This window comes from Aythya fuligula, chromosome 1 (assembly GCF_009819795.1).
Source record: "Aythya fuligula isolate bAytFul2 chromosome 1, bAytFul2.pri, whole genome shotgun sequence".
NCBI classification, from domain to species: domain Eukaryota; kingdom Metazoa; phylum Chordata; class Aves; order Anseriformes; family Anatidae; genus Aythya; species Aythya fuligula.
In genome coordinates, this window is record NC_045559.1 from 64,317,356 (window position 1) to 64,339,173 (window position 21,818).

Genomic DNA, 21,818 nt, shown 5'->3' on the forward strand with positions numbered 1-21,818 from the left:
GGCGACGCCGCCGCCGCCTCCTCCCCCCGCTGCCGGGGCCGGTGCCGGTGCCGGGGCAGCCGCCGTGCAGGTGAGGGGGCTCCGGGGGGAGCCGGGGGCTAACGGGGAGGGCGGGGGCGCTGCTGGTGGTGTCGGTGCCGCCGCTGCTCGGTAGCGGCCGCTGGGGGGAGCCAGCGGCGGGGCGGGGCGGGGCCTGCGGGAGCCGGTGGCCGCGGGCAGCCGCCGGGCAGGGCCGTGCCGGGGCTGCGGCGGGGCCTTGGGGCCGCGGAGCCGCCGCTCAGGTGGGGCCGGGGGCGGCGGGGCGGCCGCGAGCGAGGGCCGGGGGGAGGCGGTGGGGGTGTGGGGGGGGAGCGGAGCGGAGCGGGCAGCGGGGCCTCGCCCCTGCCGGGCCCCGCACGCTGTCACCGCCCGCTGCCCCGCTCCGTGTGTCCGTGTCCGTGTGTCCGGCCCCAGGGGGTGTCAGCGGGCACCGGGCTTTGTCCCCGCAGCCGGCCCGGTGCTGCCGCCGGCCCCCCCGGGTGTGCTCCGAGCCGCAGCCCCGCGGAGCCGGGGGGGGCTGGGGGCCGGGGGAGGTGTCAGGGAGCGGCCGCGGAGCTGGGAGGGCGGCGGGGGGCGCCCCGGGGGCACACGGAGCCGGGGCACCGGCACCGAGCGGGTGGGGAGGGCAGGGGGTGCGCTGCGGATTAGGCAGGCTGCTCGTGGGGCACGGTGGGGGAGGTGGGGTGAGCAGTGTGTTGCCTCAAACCCAACAGGTCGTAGCCAGAAGAAGTTGTCTGGTTGGACTGCACAGCGCTGGTTCTTAGGAAATGGTCGGCGCGGATGTCTGAAGCGGTAACCTCCACCCTCTGCCTGCCCTCCTCTTCTCCCAGCGAGCGCTGCATCCGTAGCTGTAGGTGGCTGAACGTAACCTCTCCTCCTGAGTTACTGCAGCCTGACAGATCCCTGTAAGGCACACTTTGGTATTTTGGGTTGAGAACTGCAGAAGCTCAGATGCGTGCCCCAGTTTGGGGTCACGTATGAGTCAGCACCCTTACAGTGTATTGAGTGAGGCTAGAAGAGAAAAATCACCACCTTGCCCATGCTAGCATGAGCAGAGTTGGTAATGCAATTGTTGGTTCCTATCTATCTTATCCTATCCATAAAAAAGGCTTCAACTAGAAAAATTGCGGATCTGCTGAGTAAAACCTGAGTCTGTCATATTTGATATAATTTGAACTTTCTCCACATTGCCAATTTTGCTGTAATCAGGTCACTCCATAGATGTTAGCAGTTTCCTTTCTCTTTGGGTTTGTGTTACCTGGGCTATGTGAAGGCATCATGTTTTTCCTAAGTCTTAGCATTGAGGTTTTTGAGCCTGTCCTTTTATGAAATTTTGTCCACATTTTGTCTCATCTCTACTATCAGGTTAATACCCGGGATACTCTCCCACTGTTATTCCCCTCACCCCTCCCTGTCATCCTTCCTTGGATAAGGCTTTTGAAAATTGTAGGTAGGTTCACCAGGTCTAGCTTGTTTTATCTGAGCATGGTACGCCCGGAACTGTATGGATGCATGAATGCAGCTGTTCAAATAATCAAAGCAGTTGCTAGAATTAATAATGTTCGTGATCCTTGCTGGCCACCCTGCAGTATGAGCACTCAGGTGAGGAGTTGTCTATCAGTTGGCATCTGCTTAAGCTGGAGTAACTGTGTCACCTCCTGGGCTGCTGTATAGCAGCAATAGATCAAGAGAGCCTAGAAGATCTGGTGTTGATTTAAGAAAAGTGATATTTCCTAAGGGAAACATCTAGAGATGTTGAGAGAGAGATCCAGAGATGCCCAGAGAAGCTGTGGCTGCCCCATCCCTGGAGGTGTTTAAGGCCAGGATGGATGGCCTGATCTAGTAGGTGGTGTCCCTGCCCATGGCAGGCGGTTGGAACCAGATGGTCTTTAAGGTCCCGTTCTGTGGTTCTAATTCTGTAGAAGGAGCATGCTTTGTGCTGACGTTACCTGTGGAGAGCCTAGGCTAGCTGTCTATGCAGATTCAGCAGTGCTTCTAGGTACTTCTGGGTTTTTAAAGCATCTCTATCACTTCCAGGGTTGTTTCTTACTGATTCCAGTACTGGGAAGTTGGCTGTTGGTTGCGTGCCACCTGGGGGAAAAAGAGAAACAGCTGTGTGTACTACATGCACATGATTTTTATTGATGGTATGCTTGAAAATCAGGCTATAAACTCTTTAGCCATACACAGCAAATCCATGTCTACAGGTCTTTAACCTTCTAGGTAATTTGAAGAGTGAGAATTATTTTAATCGAGGCTGTTTCATCACTAGTAAGTTTACGTGCATGCTCTGACTTCTGTTGCTTCTCATCGTAGTGTCTTTAAAAAGAAAAAAGACATACCAAATTTTGTTGGTTTCATCTCATACTTGCTTTAAAGTTAGGGACTTAGCTCCAGTTCATTGCCTAGCACAAATCCTGACGTGCCTGCGGACCTGTCAATGTACCTCTGTGTTAAGAAGGTAGGGCTGGGAGGGACTGTTGGGTCCAATCTCTGGTAAACCCAGGCAAGAAGCCGCAACTGAGGCCGATTCACGGTGTGTGATGGTATCTGCACCATGTGCCAGTCACCTTGTAACAAATTTGAAGCTGCTAGTGAAAGACAAAACTGAAGGAGCGAATAGGTGCTTGAACAGTGTCCAAGACTTGTGCCGTACCTGTGAAACCTTAAAGCATGGCGTCCAGATAGTCTTAAGAACTTTGTGCCCCACTCTCCTGTGGAAGACAGAAAAATTTTTACTGGCACACAACCCCCTGACAAGGGGGAAGAATTTGCTTGTGCAAGCAAATCAAGTGACAGGTTAACTCTTAGTTTGTTGTGAGCAGAGCCACCTTAGTCTGAAAAATGAGATAAGGCCTTTAGAAATATCAGTAGTACCTTGTGTTCCCTTGCTGGTTGAGGCTGATCTCCAGAGCTGCAGGAAAACATGCTTATAAGTGAGTGGTGTATCACACAGTATGTAAATAGGAGTGAACAAAGCCATAGCTGAAATATGTGCATCTTTCTAATAATAGTGAGCTTTGTCTGAAGCTGTGATGGTGAAAACGTACCCTTTGTGCTTTTATCATTTCCGATAATAATTGGAATTATAAGCAGCAAAACCTGATGTCAATTGAAATTGCTTTTGCAGAGAAGCTGCTGTAGGGTAGGGCGTGTTCTGCTGTCCTAGTCATGTCCTCCTTGCGGAGCAAGTAGATCTCCTGAAAGGAAATGTATGCTGGGGAGGCAGGACTTCACTAGGAAGCCAGTGCATAGTTCTGCTTTGTGTTCAGTGTGTTCTGGATGTAATACCTTGGAACCGTGGAAGAGAAGAATGGGAAACAGAACTGTATCTACAAAGGACAGATAATAAAGATGCTTCTGTGTTACACCATGATTTAAAGTGCATGCATACCATTTATGCCAACCTTCCCAATTCAGAAGATTTGTAACAGGAGTGGCAGTTTAGGTTCTGAAACAAAACGCACCTTTAATGTGCAACTGTTGGGATTTTCCTCAGAATGTTAGGGTCAGCGTTCACGGATGCCTACATTTACAGAACGTGGTTCTCAAAATGTCAAAGCCACGTTCTCAGTGATTTTTGAGATTCTTTTTTTAGGAAGATTTCTCTGTCTGCATTTGTGAGGGAGAACACATCAATTTACATTTTCTTGTGTTCACTGAAGCAGAATAAGGGCACTATGACTTTCAGTCAACTCAGCAGATGTTCAAGTAGGTGAACTCAAAAAAAAAAAAAAAAAAACACCACTAAAATGGCTTGGACATAAACAGATGTTGGTGCTTTGACATCTATTCATACACATCTAGGAATGAGAATCAATCATAATATGAACAGTAACTTTTCTGTCATCTTTCTGTCTTAGTTTTGTTAATCTCCTTTGCTTTCTTGCAGTCAGGGCTGTGAGGATAAAAGTATTTTGATATGGATAAACAACCCTGAATTCCACGGGTTCAGTGCCTTGTATCCAACACTGGCTGGCTTGCAAACAATTTGCAAGATAACTTTCTTCTGCCCTTTTTCTGTGTAGTAGTCACTAATTTGCTATGAAAATTGGCAAGCTTTCTTTGCAAATCTAAAAGGGCAAATCTAAAGCCTAGAGGACAGATAAACCTAATAACTTCCAAGCCAACAAGTCAAACTGTAAGATAAATACTCTTCATTTTTTATAAAAAGTGCATACTCTGGCTTTTGTAATTTGTGGTGCACACCAGAAAGTAACAGGGAAGTCCAGGTCCTACTGCATATCTTGATTAACTGTAAGGGTATTAATTGTGAAAAATGAATACCTTTGTTAATGAAGTGCAGTGTGTCTGCCTCACTGCATTGTCAGATTCAGGCTGCTCCTTGGAAAGGCTGACTTCTTTGTTGCTGTAGTAGAACTGACGTACAAAGCTCTCCTTCTGCAAACAGGGAATGAACAGGCAAGTTCATTCTTCTGGAAGCTGAGTATGTGACTGATGGGAGACACTGGAGGCGTCACTGTGCTGTAAGATGGGTTTTCCTGCCGCATTCACTGCTGGACTGCTTGGTTCCTGAGTATCGGGCAGTGATGCTCTTACAGAGCTAGCTCTGTATGTGCTTTTGTCCATCAGCTTGTGGCAGTGCTGAATGGAAACTCCAGCAAACTAGTTCCGAGGAAGCATTACCTACTGAAGGCAGCAAAGGTTATCCTTAAAGTCTCTTTGTTTTAGCGAATGTAAGCAGGGATATTCCTATGCTTTCGCAATACGTTTTTCTGTATTTGGTTTGCTTCCTTACCTAAAAGTAGTTACTGTGTTATTACTGTTGTTCCTGGAGATCTGGGAGTTGGGAAGGAGTGTGAGAGGCTTTATATATTTATAAGAAAGATTCTCTGGAGATTGACAAAACCGAAGCACCATTAACAGAGGTTTTCTGATAGGTGTAGCCAGGAACGTCTGCTTTCTGAGCCATTGGTCCACATCTGATGCTAGAAATAGGGGCTGAGTGTGACAGTGTTGGTAAATGCATCTCATTTTGTTGGGTTCTTTATCCTGAACCTGATATTAATCTGGTCCCTCCAGCAATTCTTACACTTCTGGAATGCCCGAATACAGCTCTTTTGTTGAAAACCACTAGATCTTTTCACAAGACGACCTGTTCGTGCCTTCCCTCACTTTGTAGCTGCCGTACACATCCATTTCCATGAAGCCGTGCAGAATTGGTGTGGCTGCGTTTTCAGCATGCTGGCTTCTGGGGCAGTAGATAGTTAACCACTTGTACTGATGCATGGCTCTGGATAATGATAGACTTCTTGGAGAAGTAGCTGCCTTGCTGTTTTGAAGGCGGCGACTCGATCCTCTGTTGCTTTTCACTGAGTGTAACTGGGCTCTATTAATGAAATTATTTCATTTTTGTTGCCATGAGTTACACTGTAGTATGTTTAAATGTTTGTCAGACTATACTTTTTTTTTTTTTTTTTTTTTTTTTTTTAAACCGTTCTTGGTGTTCATCTCATTCATGATCACAAGATGGCATTTACAACTAACACCTAAAGCAGGTTGATTGCATGTCTCTGTTCTGGCAAAGCTGCTATGGTGATCTTTAGATACCTGTATGGTGTTTTTGGCTTGACTGATGTTAATTTTTTAGGATTATATTTAATTAGCTTGCAGATATGATACCCTTTGGAAGCTTTTGTTCACTAATGAAGAGTGAACAAAAGAGTTTTGTTTTGTAGCTGTGGAAGTATGCGTTGTACCTTGAGGGGAAAAATGGTTTAGCACTGACCTCAGCACTTTATTATTATTTTTTAAACGCTTTCAGCTTATAATCTTTCTTTGTAATCATAGGTGAGGCTTCCTGTATTGACAGAAAAGACTGAAATTTTTTAAAACCAACAGGGGAATTTGCAAAGCATTCATGTCACAGCTCAACAGTGTTCCTTGTGGTTTTGACCACCCTGTAAGGTTAAGGGATGATCTATCTGCAAGTAAACCTCAAGTCACAGAGGAAAAAAGAAAGTGCTGCATCTTGGATTCATGAAAGATAAGAGGCCCTACTTCTGAGACTCCTAATAAAATGCTAGTGTGGGTCAGAATATTGAAAAGCTACATTTTCTGGTTATGGTGCTTTCTGAAGTCTTCCATGCTTACTGGAAGAGATCTATAACTTCCTTCTTCCTGATCAATTGCTATTGCAAATGGGAGGAGGCATTTCTGTCATTTCCTTCACTTTGCTGTTTCCAGGATGAAAGATATTCTCGCTAGTGTGAATTCTCTTTAACTACTTCTGCTTCTGGATTCAGCAGTAAAATGAAATAATCAGTGATGAATGCTACTAGAAAAAAAATAAATCAAAAAGAGGAATTGAGATAATTTATCTTGTAATGTGATTTTTTTTTTCTTTCTCATTGAACTATGACAAGTTTCTGTGTTAGTGAAAATACTGGAACTGGCTGCGTGATTGGAAAGGTGTATTTAGTTAGTATTTGAAATAGTCACAATTTTCAAGTCTAAAAATTATATAGTGAAAGTTCTTATTTGAAGAGAAGTAGCGGTGGGTTAAGTTTTCTTGTTTCCAAAGACTTTTTTGTTTGTTTGTTTGCTTGTTTAGAAAAGTGAGTGCCATGTAATGTATGGAATTGGTGTCTTTTCCTGGCTGCCACGTGCCCACTCTGAGTCCTGCCTCTACTTCTGATGATGTTCTAACTCAGTAGCAAATTCTACTAGTTGCTATTTATAGAATGAATTCCTTAATTTATTTTTATTATTTTTGGACTAATAGAGAGGATGCCTGCCTGTGAAAAAGGGGTAGGAGATGAGCTGGTATAGAACTGGTGTTTTCAGCTGCGCTGGAAGAGGATTAATCTGCTGCCTGCTGTGTCGGAACATCACCACGGAACCGCGCCTTGTGTGCGACCAGCTCTGCTCAGCTGCGTGGGAAGTGACTTTCCTGCCAAGGACACTAGTCGCTTTCATTCATTCAAAAGCTATTAATAGTTTGACAGAATATTACCTAAACCAAAGAGTAATTCCATGAGTTTAAACTCTTCATTATTTTTTTTCCCCTTTTCCCTTTTTGGGGGTGATTAGCTGATTAGAAATGATCTAAAATCTTTTGCATGCTTCTTGTGTGTTGTTAAGCACTTGCTAGGTGATGCTTCTGCATGCCTCAGTAACATGCTGGTAGCAACATCTAAAACTTCACGTTTTTGGAGGGGAAATTGCTTTAGCTGAAACTCATGAAATAAAACAGTTTTGGTTCGGGCTGAAACATTTAAAGCTGTTGAAGTGAATGAGCATTCACAGTGATTTATGGTGGCGAGTTTCTAGCAAATTAAGTACTATGGATTAATTTTTGTGAGAATCCTCATAAAGACAAGCTCTCAGATGAAGGTAATTTCTGTAGTGTCGAAGAAATATCTAACTTGTTTTGAGTGCTCAGTGGGTGCTGTGGCAGCATTTTTAGCATTTTGATGCCTCAAACGCTGAGATTAGTCTGAACTAGCTTTTCTATTTGGAAAAAGTGTTTTCTTTCCAGATCTGGGGCACAGTGTCTTGATTATTGAAGTGACTTCAGTGCAACAAAGTCGGCACTGTTTCTTAGTTTGTATTTCTGTACTGCTTTGCATAAGGATACCTGGCTGAAGTATGAGAAACTTCCTATCTGTAACTTGCTTTTAAAAAACAAACCTGTAGATGATATTTTGGGAGCTAACTTTAATTATGAATGCCACCAGCAATCTTTCCATGCCCTTTTTTACTTTACATGTGTGTTTAAAATGCTCCATAGCAATGTTGTTGGTAGACTGAGCAGGGTAGCTATGGTTGTCATTTATAAAAAAAGACAGAATGAGCACTTGAACTTCTTGAGCACTGCTCATGAAGCACAGTAGCAGCTACACAGTAGGCTTTGTGAAATTACTCATGCTGTTGTATTTTCCATTAAATAGCGTGTAAATGGAGCTGTTCTACTCAGATGTTGTTTTGTGATTTAAAACTCCATGTTTAAACAGTTTCTTGCATTGTGTTCCTGTAGTGACTCTTGTGAGAGTCTTTCCTTCGTCAGACTTCTACCTTCCCCCTTGTTTTCTACCCTCATCCAGTACTTTTCAAATATTTTTTTAATCTGTTTTCAACTCTCCTCTACCTTCCCCTCACACTCCCCAAGTTCTACATTTTTTTTGTAAGTGCACTCTTCTCTTAACTGTAATACTTTATCTGCTTGCCCAACTCACAAACATGCCCTCAGCAATAGGAGCTGCAAATATTGATTGGTTCCTAATATCTGGCAAACCAAACTTCCTAGCAGAAGGTGAGGCTGGATGAAAGCCAGTGTGAAAGGAGATATGTTACGATATATGTGGTGACTTTGGACACCACTAGGTCATCTTTCATCAAACTGGGAGAGATCAGACCAGAAATCTTTCAGTCTTGTTTTATTTTTAATTTTAGTTGAGCTTGAAATAGTTTTTACTAAACAAATAAATTAAAAAAAAAAAAAGTGAGAACTGGGTAGTGGTGGGAATAGTCCCACAGTGCTGTAGCTCAGTCATGAGAATAGATTTCATCCCTGTTTCTTGCCCTTGTGATAGATCTTGACTATCTGTGGTGTCTGCCCAGTGCCTGTACCAAAGAGGTACTTGCTAGCACACTTACAAAATGGCAAAATATGCATAAAATAAGGAATACAAAAATAACAGGGAGGGGGAACTGCAGCATGGTGTTGTCATGCTGTTCTATTTTTGGAGAGGTCCCTGCTGTTGGAATGATAGCATTTAATAAAATTAATCTGAGCTGATAAATGAGAAGTATATTTCGATTAAAATATTTATTTAACCCGAACAAAGATTTAAGTCTTGTTTAGAGAACAAATAAGAGATTGGAACCATTTTCCAGTGTAGGTACACACTGGATTTAGAAACTGTCCTATAGGAGCTAGCAGTGCTTGAAAGAAAAAATACAACCGAATGAGGTTTAAATTTTGGTTAAGTCTCTTTTACTCAGAAAAGTAACAGGTGAAGGAAAGGGTGAGTTAGAAATAGCAGGGAAAAAAAGAAGTTACTCAACATTTGTAGAGTTTAGATCATGATCAACAAAATTATGGCTCGAAAACTGATGAGGTTTTCATTCTCTTTACCTTTATAACATGACAACGGAAAAAAGAAGTTCCTTTTTGAGTTCAACTGTTAGGGTTGAAATAAAAGATCGCTTTTATTGCTGGTGGGAATTAAAAGGATGCTGGAGGAATACAATGGTGGTAGAATATGCTCTTATTCTAACATGGGATGAAATATTTTCTGATAAACTGGATCTTTAATGTGTTCTTTTTCTTGGCACAGATATGGTCCTGAACATCGTGAGCATGTGACTCCAAAGATGGACAAATGGATCTTTTATAAGTTGTGATTGGCCTTAAGCTGACTTACAACCACTGAAGAACTTCGTAGGACTTCCCTCATTCCTGATTTATGCCTGTCTAACTGCCTCACACCACCAGCGTAATCATGTATGGAAGTGCTCGGTCAGTTGGCAAGGTTGAGCCAAGCAACCAGAGCCCAGGGCGTTCACCAAGGCTGCCACGGTCACCACGCTTGGGCCATCGTCGAACCAACAGCACAGGAGGCAGTTCTGGGAGTAGTACTGGGGGCGGCAGTGGGAAAACCCTTTCTATGGAAAATATCCAGTCCTTAAACGCTGCCTATGCTACGTCTGGCCCTATGTATCTAAGTGACCATGAGAACGTGGGTGCAGACACCCCGAAAAGCACCATGACTTTGGGCCGATCTGGGGGGCGGCTGCCTTACGGTGTTAGGATGACTGCAATGGGTAGCAGCCCTAACATTGCCAGCAGTGGAGTTGCCAGCGATACTATTGCGTTTGGGGAGCACCATCTCCCTCCAGTGAGTATGGCATCCACCGTGCCTCACTCGCTGCGCCAGGCCAGGGATAACACGATAATGGATCTGCAGACACAACTCAAAGAAGTATTACGGGAAAATGATCTGCTTCGCAAGGATGTGGAGGTGAAAGAGAGCAAGCTGAGCTCTTCCATGAACAGCATCAAGACCTTCTGGAGTCCTGAGCTAAAAAAAGAGAGAGCTCTGAGGAAAGATGAAGCTTCAAAAATCACCATTTGGAAGGAACAGTATAGAGTTTTGCAAGAAGAAAACCAGGTTTGTTATCTAATGTCACTGCTGTGTTAGTGCAGTAGCATGATTTAAATGAGTTTAATAAGCTTGCATGTCACACAGACAGCTAAATTATTTTGGTGCTTCTCCCAGGCAATTGGTATGATTAAAATGTTTTCAACTTGCAAGCCTCTTTTTAAATGTTTCTTGTCAGACTTGTAAGCTTCCTCTTCAGTGCTGGTTTCTGCTTCTTGTGTTTTTTCTTTGTTTATCATCTTCTTTTCTGGGATTGATGCTAACCACTCGCTTTCCCTTTGGAAGTAATTTAACCTGCTCATAATCATTTCTATAGTGCTTACCTCATGAAGCATTCTCTGAGAGGCAGAATGTACTAACTGCTGACCCCAAATACAGCGGAATGGTGCTGAACGTTGACATCTTGCCAGTAAAACAAACTTCACATGACGCTGGTCTTAATTTAGATCTCTAGTTAAAACCTACAGTCCCGCAGCTTTCACAAATACATAAACTGCGTTCTTGGCTACATTTAAGTAATACTGTTTAATACCTGTTCATCTTTTGTCATAAGCAGTGCATATCTTGTTATGCAACTCATAAAGCACTCCACGTTTTCTTTTTTGTAGTGGTCTGGCTAGTTAGAGAATAGGCAGAAGAACAGAGAATCTTGGGCATCTTTTGTCTTGTCTGTCTTACAAGCATCTCTAGATTAAAATAAACCCGAGATGTTGGTTAAAATTGAGGTCTCTTTGTAGTCGGCTCTACTTACTGTAAGTTTTTTTGGTTTTCTCATCTAGACCTTTTTGCTTGCTTAATACTGTAGTAGCTACTGGTATACTCCTGTATAGTTGTTTGTGGCCAAACAGTAAGAAACCTCACCACCCTCATGGAAAACAGGCCCAGTGTCCAGTTCTGAAAGGTTCCCTGAAATGCATGTCAGTCCTCACCATGGAAAAATTACTTTCCCTTTTTTAAAGTATCCAAGAAGGTTTAATGAAATGGCCTCTATAATTCAAGCATGGTCATGTTTTTGAAGCTGTTTAGGTATATTTACTATTTTAGGCAGTGCTTTTTTTGGTTTTGCTTGGGAAGATGAAAGGGAGAAGGAAAGTACTGGAGGAAAAAAATAGTACTGGTAGTACTTGACACATTACACTATACTTTCAGGTGACCTGTGACTTTAAATAGCAGATTCTTTTTGGTTAGTGATAATCTGCTGCACTGAAACTGTCTCGACTCTTCACATTTTCTAACAACCTAATTGAATACAGTAAGTTGCTTTTTCTGAGTTTGCATGAAACAATGTAATGAATTTATGCAGTTATAACTGTATTCTTACTGAGTAACAGTACCACAGTGTGGTATTTGTTAATGTGTGTGATATTTTCTATTCACTTTCATGTCATGTTGGAGAAAACCTAAAGTTAAATAATTTTATTACAAAAGTATTTTCTTAGGAGTAGCCCAGTGAAAATTTCAGTTGTACTAGTGGTTGTGGTTTAAACTGGTAAGTAGTTAAGTACCAAACAGATATTTGCTCATTCCCCTCTCCACTGGGATGCAGGAAGAACTGAAAAAGGTGAAAATGTGAGAGCTTGTGCGTTGAGATGGGCAGTTTAGTAAGAAAGGAACACAAACAAAAAACAACAAACACACAAAGAAAAGAAACAACAACAGCAACAAAAAAAAGTGATGCAAAATACATTTGCTCACCACCAGCCAACTGATGCCCAGCCAGTCCCTGAGCAACAGCAGTCTCCCCAGCCAATTCTTCCCAGTTTTACTGCTGATCATGACACCACGTGGCACAGGACATCCCTTTGGTCAGCTGTCCTGGCTGCCTCCCCTCCCAGCTCCTGCTGCATCCCCAGTCTCCTTGCTGGCAGGGCAGCACGAGAAGCTGAGAAGTCCTTGGCTTGATGTAAGCACTGTTCTGCAACAGCTAAAATATCCCTGTGTTATCAACATTATTCTTATCCTAAGTCCAAACACAGCACCATACCAGCTACTCTAAAGAAAATTAACTCTCATACCAGCTACTCTAAAGAAAATTAACTCTATCCCAGCCAAAACCAGGATGCTGCTGTAATAACGAAAATAGTATAATGAAATATGTGAAATGTGTAATGAAAACATGAAATGCCATTCACTCAGCTTTCTGGTGCTGCTTGTATTTCAGCTGCAGGTGGGTATTTAAAGCCCCAAACTCCCTTTTCGTGGTTTTAAAGTTCTGTTTTCATGTTGAAGAGAATGCCTTTGAAAGTGACAATGTTTTTATCAAATCAGTTTTGACACCTGAGGATGCTTGGAAAATCTGGCAAGAGAAACGAGTGTTTGGTTTAGAATGGATTAAGTGGTTACTGAATATGTATAGAGTGGAGAACACTGATTTTGCTATCTGAGGGTTTTTTTTTGTCTTTGCTTTATCCCCTAATTAAACATTTACAGATATTTCCAGGCCGCTGTTCTCTAGGCAATCACTATAATTACTACCACACTGGTAGAATTGTATAACTTTGGTCCAAAAAGAGAAGGGTGCAATTTAAAAGTAAAAGGGTATTATTGCAATGAGCTGTAAAAACTAAGAATGCTAATTAATAGATTATAGTTAGCTAACAGTGTGTCCTAATTAAACTCTGAATTCATTATGTCTTCTATAGCCTGTTGGAATTGGTCACTTCAGCCTTTATAAGGAAGACCAGTTTAATAGGATTTACTGTAATTAAACAGACTTGTTCAGTGTCTAAACAGACAAGGGATTTCTCTGGTCTGTTGGGGACCTGAAAAATCTGTTCATTACCACCCCCTACGCTCCCCCAAACAAGTTTAATATATTCCTGCTATATTATCTTTAGTGTACTTGCAGGAACTAGTATTTTAGATCTGTACACCAATATTTCGGCACATCCCTTTCAATAAAGCCTTTTGTCATGGGCAGGACTTGTGTGGTATATTAAGTTTAGCTAAGGACAAATGCATTATTTAAAAAACTGCCTTGACTCACGGAGCCAGGATGCTGGCTGACTCATGCCATTATCTGGTAGTCATCACCATCTCTTTGCTGTGATCTTGGCGCTTTACTCCTCTCTGTACACTTGATTGTCTCTGATTGGATTTTTTTTACTGCTGTTCTTGTCACCTCAACTTTGAAAGACTTTGTTGTCTTTTAGTCCTGGAAGTTAAAAATGTGAAAACATGACCTTTGGTTAATTGCTACCTCAGTCTCCTGTGAAATATGCATTGTTGTCTTTGAGTTTTCTTTCCTATTTCTTGTGAACATGTGCAAATAAATGGTGATTATTGGAACAGAACTCCTGAAAAAAACTAACAGGGAGATTAAAGAGTATGTTACTTAGCAGGGCTAACTTAGATATAATATTGAAAATGTAATGCACATGGATCCATGTAGCCCTCTCTTGGTTTGAGACTGCTTAAGCCTTGCTCGGTTGAGGTGTTTTCAGCTGTAATGCAGCACAGCTGTATTCAGCGGCTACTCTGAGCAAGTATTAACAGCTGTGGAGCACAGCATATGCTGAACTTCATTTTCATCCTTTTGTTACTGATCTTGAAGAGACAAAGTACTTTCTTTTGGTACGTGGGGAATGTCATTGTCATCTCATTTTGAGGAGCTCAGTGCTTAAAATGGAAATATTCCTGGAGTTAGCAGGTTCTTGGAAAAATACAGTAGTCTGCAGTCTGGTGTGGGTTAGTTATCCAGCTATGCTTTGCAAGAAGCCAGAAGTAGAGTCCAGATGATTTCTCAAAGGTTAACAAACACACGCATATCCAGGGAGGAACTCATTTTTGGCATGGTGTTGCTGTCCTCAGCATGCTTTCATAGGAAGTATATTTCTCTGAGTTGAAAAGTAATGTTTTTTGTTTGTTTGTTTGTTTGTTTGTTTTAGTGTGAGTGTGGTTTAAAGGCTACCTGAAAATCTTTTCCTTAGAAGCCAGAAGAGTGAAGGAAAAACAGAGGGTTTTTTGGCACTTTGATAACTTCCCTAAAAACTGGACCGTGATGGACTACGTGGAACTGGAGAGAAAAAAGGAACTCCTTTCAGTTGAAACTTGTATATACCAAGGTCATTGTCCTTAAAAATAACTAGTGCAGTGCAAACTTGATGTCTAGCACCCTGCATTGAAATTAACCACATTGTCTGATCCGTTTGAGATCTGATTTATGTTTTGGCTGAAATAGTGCAGTACGGCTGAAAACATCTTTCTACTTTGATGTATTTTTGTGGTCTCTTTGTGGTTAGAGGCCTTGGATGTCTGAGTGAGAGAATTTAACCAAGAAAATACGTCTGAAAGGAATTTCACCTTACTTGGGGTAAGCACTTACAGAATATTCTACTTTATTGAGGTGGAAAAGTGTGGCTGGCATTCTCCAGCAGTCTTCTCCAGATCTTTGTGATCACATCCTTGCAGTCAGAAGTGGTCTCCATTTAACAGCCGTGTGGAATGGGCATCTCACTTTTTAACACGGTCATCCATAAGTTAGTTTCTTAAATGCTTTGGGTGCTGCTGTTGTCAGACTGGCTGAACTTCTAAAGAGTAAAATCAGATTCATTCTCCCTCTCCATTAATTTTACTTTTTGTTTTGTTTAATCATATATTGAAAGTTTTGATTTGTTTGTCCTCGTACTGTATCTTTCTAATACTAGTATCATTCTTGAGTTGGTTATTAGTTAATAGAAAGCTAGATTTTTCTCCCTTTATGGATCTTTAATTGTGCCATGTGCAGTTCCATAGTCATTGCTTAAAGTCATCATCTGTATCACACTTAGATATTTTTTGGCAATGACAGATCTGTCATTTCTCTAGAACACTGCTAGCTTTGAGGTTCCCTCTGTCTTTCCTCAGTTGAAACTTGACATAACTTAATTCTCTTTTGGAGTGACTCAAAGCTATCTCCTGAGGAGTGCTTAGTATGAAGCATTTATGAAGTTGCAGCACTGTGTAGTGACTTCAGAAATCTACTGAATCACGTAATCTACTAAGAGATGGGCCTTCTGTGTTCTGCCTCTTTACAGTTCTACATGGAAAGAAAAATTAGATGTTTTGCACTTATCAAAGTTCCCTAATGCTCTTTTTCTCCCATGTTTCTTACTGATCTGAAGTCATCCCTGAGTTGCTTTTAACTTTAGCATAGGCTGAACAGCTGGTCCCTACTTGTTTCATTAAAAAAAAAAAAGGGGGGGGGGGATAACACTGCCAGCTTAAAAGCAGCTTTTAATAAAGTGGGTGGCATCAGTTGAATTTCTTTAGTAGTTTGCCTGTGCTTTTTTCTGTTAAGCTGGAAGAGGAGTTACTTGAAGTAACGTATAGTAGACTGTTCCCCTACTCTGCTATTTGAATTCTTTGTTTGCTGTGCAGTGAGGCTGTTCAGCTTCCTAACTGGGGTTGGGGCATATTATTTCACCGTTCAGTATTTATATTTTTCAAAAATCATATCTGAATTACTAGGTTTCTCTAGAAGTTGTTGTTGTTGTTTTTTTTTTTTTTTTTTTCTATTATCTTACTTCTGGTATTTGAGTCGTTTTCCCTTATTTTTTTTTTTTTCCCCTAAAGTGTTATTTCTTTATCTAAAGTATGTGGTATATATCCTGAAACTGTGTCAGGCTCAGGTTTGGAACAGATTGAGCTTCCTGCTCGTCACTCAGTGAGCAGCTGAACAGTGAGAACTGATAGCAGTAGCACAGAGATATTTCTACATTCCTGTTCATTTTAGTAGATGTCTTGTACTGCTCTTAGGGCTTTCTAATACTAAATGTAGTATTCTTGTGTGTCTGTCTTTTTCTGTGTGGTATTGATTTAAGTAGAAAGGAGAGGAGCACTTCTGATGGAAATGCCAGTCCATGGAAAAAGGGTTGAAGCGCTACCGATTATACGCATGCCAGTCTTCATGTATGCCTTCCAGGCCAAAAATTGAAATTGAGCAGCTTTTTTTCTTTTTTTTTTTTTTTTTTTTCTTTTCCCCCAATCTGATGATTTTAGAAAGTCTCACAGACTTGAAGGTGGCCCACAGTAGAGTGGGCCACCATCGCTAAGCTCATGGTTGGAAGGAATACTCTTTTTTAAGCACAGTAGGTACCTGAGATCTTGTTAACTGTCTGTGTAATGCTTGAGCCATTGGTAAGACAGAAGCTTTATGTATTTAGTGTAAATACATTTCTCTATATATGATAGTCTCTGATAAAGGCTATAGAGCAAAAGAGTTTAGAAGTGATATTTCTGTACTTTGAAAGAAATTACTGTGTTGGATAAGTTATCAAAGGTAGTAGTGATCTCTGGTGATTTGAGCTTCTTGACAGAAATCAAATTACAATGGCATGTCAGCACGAATGCATAGCTATTTGGTACTACAGATTTGTTTTTCCTACATTTTCTGTATTATTTTAGCATAATCTAATGAACAAAGGCAAGAATTCTAAATGCAGAGGGTCATAACTGTACCTCAGTTGTTTTTTCCCCTGAAGATAATTACTACACCTTGAAAAGAAAGTGTTTTCAGCAAAAATTAGTTTCATAATGTACAAGATATACATAACTGTATCTTTAGACAGTATTTTTATATTTATAATGGGTCCTCTTGGAAGGACCATAGTCACCTTTTGTAGTGAACAAAATCCAAGGAAAAGCATGGTTAGTATCATCCTGTGTTGATGTGAGTTAATCTGATTGACCTCCCTAGTGGTTGCAATAGTACCTTAGACTGCAAAGTGCAAGTAGTTTCTTCGTGCATTTACAGCTTTGCAACTCAGTCATGCCCTGTTGTGTTGTCCTGTATGGTCACCACCTTCGCTTCCAAAAAAATTCTTAAATAGTTTTCCTGTATTTATCCTAAGGGAATGACAGTATTTCTTTTATTGCCTTGGATTAAACTCTGAAAACTTTTGCCCTGATTGGGAGAAACTGAAGCATACCAGTATAAATCATAGTTTGCAACTGCAGAGTTGGTGTTTACATTTCAATCATAACAAAAAGAAAGAATATATGAAAGGATTCATTAGCAATATCCAGATCGATACTTGAGGATTTTTTATGATAATTTGAATTTTTTCAGTTGAACTCCATGAAGAAACTAATTTTATGGTTTCACCTTTGGAAGAGACTGCATTATTTTAAAATAAATTAATTAAAAGCATAAAATACTCTTCTTATTGCATATATGCTAATTGAAATTAACCTAATCAGATGCCAAAATACTGGCACAGGACACCTATTAAGAGTTCTTTCAGGGGTCGTGGCATCAGAAATCAGAGAAGTTCAGCTTCCAGCAGTGTATAATAGCTACTGGAAAAAATACTGTATGATTGACTTCTTCAGTTTAATTTCAGCAATTTCATGAATGCAAAGTAATATATTATCATTGGTAAACCTAAGTTTTGATGTTTATGCTAAAAATTGCTACTTGCTTTTATATAAGCTTTTTTTTACAAAAAAAGATCGTGTATCATTATTTTTTCCTATTGTTTTTAAATGGTTTAAATGTGCGCACATTGGTCTTCTTTTGCTTTTCTCTGAGTAGGGACTGCTGGTCAAGAATCCTTTTGAAACAGAGGAAAACGATTGAGTCCTTGCTGTTTTATGCTGCCTGCATCTCCTGTGTGGATTGCTTTTGAGATCTAATGATTCTTGTCAGTGTCTTGGAAAATAAATACTGTAAGTCAGCAAGGGTGAGGAGCTGTTCAGAGGCATTTAGATTCTTCCAGGATTTGATTCCACAACATCAAAAGCAATTTAAAGGCAATATATAGTTTCCCAGTAATCTCAGGCAGTTCATTGCAAGCATGCAAGGTAAAACTAGTTCACAGGGGTGATGACTTTTGTAATCTCATGCATAATACAAGAAAAACATGCTTTTTCTTGAGGGAGGGAGAAAGGGATGGAGGTCAGCTGTCCAATAGAAAGATCTTTTTCAATGCTTTGCAAATAAGCAGAGAAGTTACAATAAATTATATTTTTCTAAGACAGTGCTTTGTTAACATATGCTGTGTACCTCCATTATTTTGAAGTTCTATAGTGCAATGCCATCCCTTTCTTCTACAGGGCAGCCATTTACTGCTTCTTGCCTTATGTTTTTACCCCTTGCATCTCTACCCCATTTGGCTGAGGAGAGAGACAGGGACACAGCCTAAGGTTTGGGAAAAACAAGTAAGTAATGAATGATAGTTCAAGATTAATTAAGTCTCGTTGGTATCTGTATCAAAGCCAAATATGGTTGTGTTTTTTTCCTGGCCAATAAATACTTCATGTTCTTAGGAGCAGCAGTATCAAGGAGTAGGCACTTCACTAAATAACTCCTTTGCCATCTGAGCATTTCACAGACACAAGATTTCTACATGGATTCCCTCGCGGATTTCTACATGAGGAAGCAGTGACTGACATTAAGTTTATGGGGTTTTGATTCTTGCCAGATCCTAGCTACTTGGTGACTTTTGAGATGGTCCTCTAATTAGATACTGATATGGATTCCAAAGAATAAAGGGTCATGTATTTCTTCTGATCACTTTGGTTGCTTTTTCCTGACCATTAAGCCAAGGCAGCACCCAAACTGCCACCATTCAGAGGTGAAAATCTTTTTTTCTTCAGGTACTGTGTACAGGTTCTGATTCTCAGATGAGCAGAAATAAACCATGAATCAACAAAAGCAACTTGAGAAAACTAGAGCTTGCCTCACCAGTGAGACAAGATATCCACATGGCCTGTTGCAGCATGCAGTCTTAGTTATAAGCCTCCATGAGGTTTATTCTTCTGGCTACATCTTTTTTGAGAATTTGAAGTGTTAAATACTAAACACTTGATTTGCTAAAGGATTTGGAGCATTGTGCCAAAGCTTTACTGGAACTTTACTTAAGCTTTTACTGGAAATGTTAGAAATGTCAGAAGTAACAGAGCTAAGAAACTCCAACGTGCTGTGAAAATAAAGTTTTATTTGTAGATGATGCCGATGTTCTGTAATCAGTTCACACCTTAGAACGGATCTAAAGAAGCAGTAGATTGATGACAGACCATGGCTTTAAGAGAGGTCATACTTCTGCAACCTGGGCTAGATCCTTTCAGCTCCCCTGTGGCGAGCTAGATTTTATGGTTGAAGGTTTCTACATGTATATCATGCTGAAACTAAATAATTTCTTGCAAGTAGAGTACAAAATGAAAGTATTTTTCCTCCTTTTCAAGAGCCAGAAGGTGCATCTTATGCACACAAATAGAATGGGACTTGGATTTGTTTTTCTCTTATACAGAAGAAAAAGGGGGGTTTTATTTGCATTTTAGGTATAGAAGGAGTGGAACATTTAGGTCATGATTTGCTCCTTTCTCTTTTAAGGCTAAGGTTTGTTTTATGGAAGTCTTATGGGACAGTTTTTTATCTGATGCACAAGAAATCCCTCAGTTCATAGTAAGACTTAACTATGGGTCTGGCTTTTACAATGACTAGAAATGTGTATATGAAGTTCCTTAAAATGGTTTTGGCAAGTGGTTTCAGTGTTTGCTGCATGATAGAAACAAATCCATGCGGAGGATGACAAAAGGATTAGGATTAAGTGAAATGATAAACCCCAGAAGAATCCTAGAAAAATGAAGTGGGAACAAATAAAAATAGCATTATAGTAAAAGCTTTTAATTAGGTAATTGTTAGGAAATGCTATGCCCTGCACTGGAGTGGTAGGAAGCAACTGGCTTATCTCCTTCATTTGACTAAATGCGGAGAATCAGACTGTTAAGTGACTCATTATTTGTCCCCATTGAGTTTAAGAATACAAATAACTTTGTTGTGTTTACCATGTAGAGCACAGTAATAGATTAGAGCATAAAATCAAGACTTCAGTGCTTTTGTGGTAGTTCCGCTCAGTGATTCTGATGAGGAAGGACAGAAGAGCTCTGGGAGAGGGCATACGTAAAAAATCTAGATAATTCTTTAATTTGACCAAGCATGGCAATCTTTGTGTGTTCTACATTAGGGTAACAAATACATGTGCATATCTGAAAAATATCTGAAAACTTTCTTCTGTATATGTTAAAATTAATGGATGCAGTTGTTTCTGAAGATTAGCTCTATCCAGCATGAAGTAAGTGTATTTATGGGAACCCACAGGATCTGCTTATTTTTGAGGGTTGTGGAATTTCCCAGTCTTTCTTTATTGGCCAGTAGATCAGTTGAGTAATATCAAATTATTATTATAACTATGCTTTGATTTGGAGGACAATTTTTAAGGCTTTCTCCTTCAGCTGGTATCTGATGGGTCAGGTTTGGCCGTATGGTTTTGAGCCTGTTAATGTGTAACCATTTTAATAGATCCCTAAGCCTAGTTACTCAAAAGAGGGAACTTTCTAAGGAAGCATAGATATACTTTCATATTATAAAGCAAATATTATGCTATGTATATGCAATCAAAAGCATTTCTTGTGAAAGAAGAAAAATGAAACATTCAACCATTTTGTAATCCTCTTTGCAGAGTGTTTGGACTTACTCCGGTCTCATTCGCTGTGCGGAAGGTTCCAAGGAATGGAATTATCCTCAGTGCTGTATTTTGGAGGGGAAATACAAAAACAACCCTCCCCCCCCCCCCTTATTTTGAAATAAAATGACTTGATCTAAACTTTTCTTAACAACAAATTCATGTTGGTTTGAACTAGCAGATGGTTTTGACGCTAAGAAAAAATTTAATAAGTGTGCTTTGGCCATGATTCAAGTACTGTGCACATATTTGACCAAGAGTTGAAGTGAATGTGGGTACTGCTGTGTGCTCAGGTTATGGTTTGTATGTAATGTCAGAGGTGTCTGCTTTTGGCAATTGTGTTCTGGTACAAAATCCTACTAGTAGTTCCACAATTAGTGCTTTATAAGCTATTATAGCTGGAAATAATGTCTTCTAATTGCTCTTACAAAACCTGGCGCTTTTGTGCATTGTGGTTTTAAATCACTAAATATCTTCACAATTTGACTTTAAAATTGGACTTTGCACCTCACATGTAACAGCTGAATGAATTTGATAGTTACACTGTCATTACATTCTACCTCCCCATCCCCCTAGAAAAAAGATTCAAAATCCAATGTTTGCTGTTTAAGGGAAGTTCCAAGTTAGCATTTCTATCTAGCAAAAGCTTTTACTTTTTGCTAGGGCTGGGAATACATTCAAGGCTAGCCTTTTAAAACTGCATGCTTTGTTTTCCCAAAGCAGAATCAATTTAGCATATAGTTATTCAGAAATGATGATTCTTCTTTCCATTTGGCTGAATCAGCTCAAATCTGTCTACTTTTAAGAGGTCTGAGGTCTGTCTCTTTTCTTTGTGAGAATCATCATGAATTCGTATTTAGCATCACTTTTTTGTTAATTAACCATTTATAGTGTTTCATGTCAGACTTCTTTAATCTGAAAGACTGGGAACCTGTGGAAGAAATCATTAATTCACTTCCCTTTACAGTTAATACAGATGTTAATGTTTCCTTGTGAAGTGCTGAATGCTAGACAGTCTTTGAAGGCTGGTCTGGAAAAAGTGGGTCTGTACTTCCCAGGTTGAATGTGTTAGCAAGTTATTTGGTGCAGTAACACCTTAACACCCAATTATAGATTATGCTGCATGCAGTTTGGCTGTTAAACCCACTGCACATGTGATTTTATGCTATCCAAAGGGGTGATACACAGTTCACTTCGTTTCTCCATT

At 40.5% G+C, this 21,818-nt stretch overlaps 1 protein-coding gene across 13 annotated transcripts in view; it reads left to right on the plus strand.

The window, feature by feature from the left end:
* Nucleotides 1-39: 39 nt before the first annotated feature.
* Nucleotides 40-21,818, plus strand: part of ERC1 (ELKS/RAB6-interacting/CAST family member 1) — a 296,379-nt gene continuing 274,600 nt past the window's right edge. For 11 of the 13 annotated variants that reach the window (XM_032208143.1, XM_032208195.1, XM_032208178.1 and 8 more), the window contains exons 1-2: nucleotides 218-281; nucleotides 9,342-10,175. In XM_032208143.1, coding sequence (XP_032064034.1) covers nucleotides 9,507-10,175 — 669 coding nt within the window. In that variant the 5' untranslated portion in view covers nucleotides 218-281; nucleotides 9,342-9,506. Of the gene's footprint in view, nucleotides 71-217; nucleotides 282-890; nucleotides 945-9,341; nucleotides 10,176-21,818 lie in introns of those variants that run through there. The other 2 variants (XM_032208161.1, XM_032208152.1) reach the window with 2 other exon arrangements.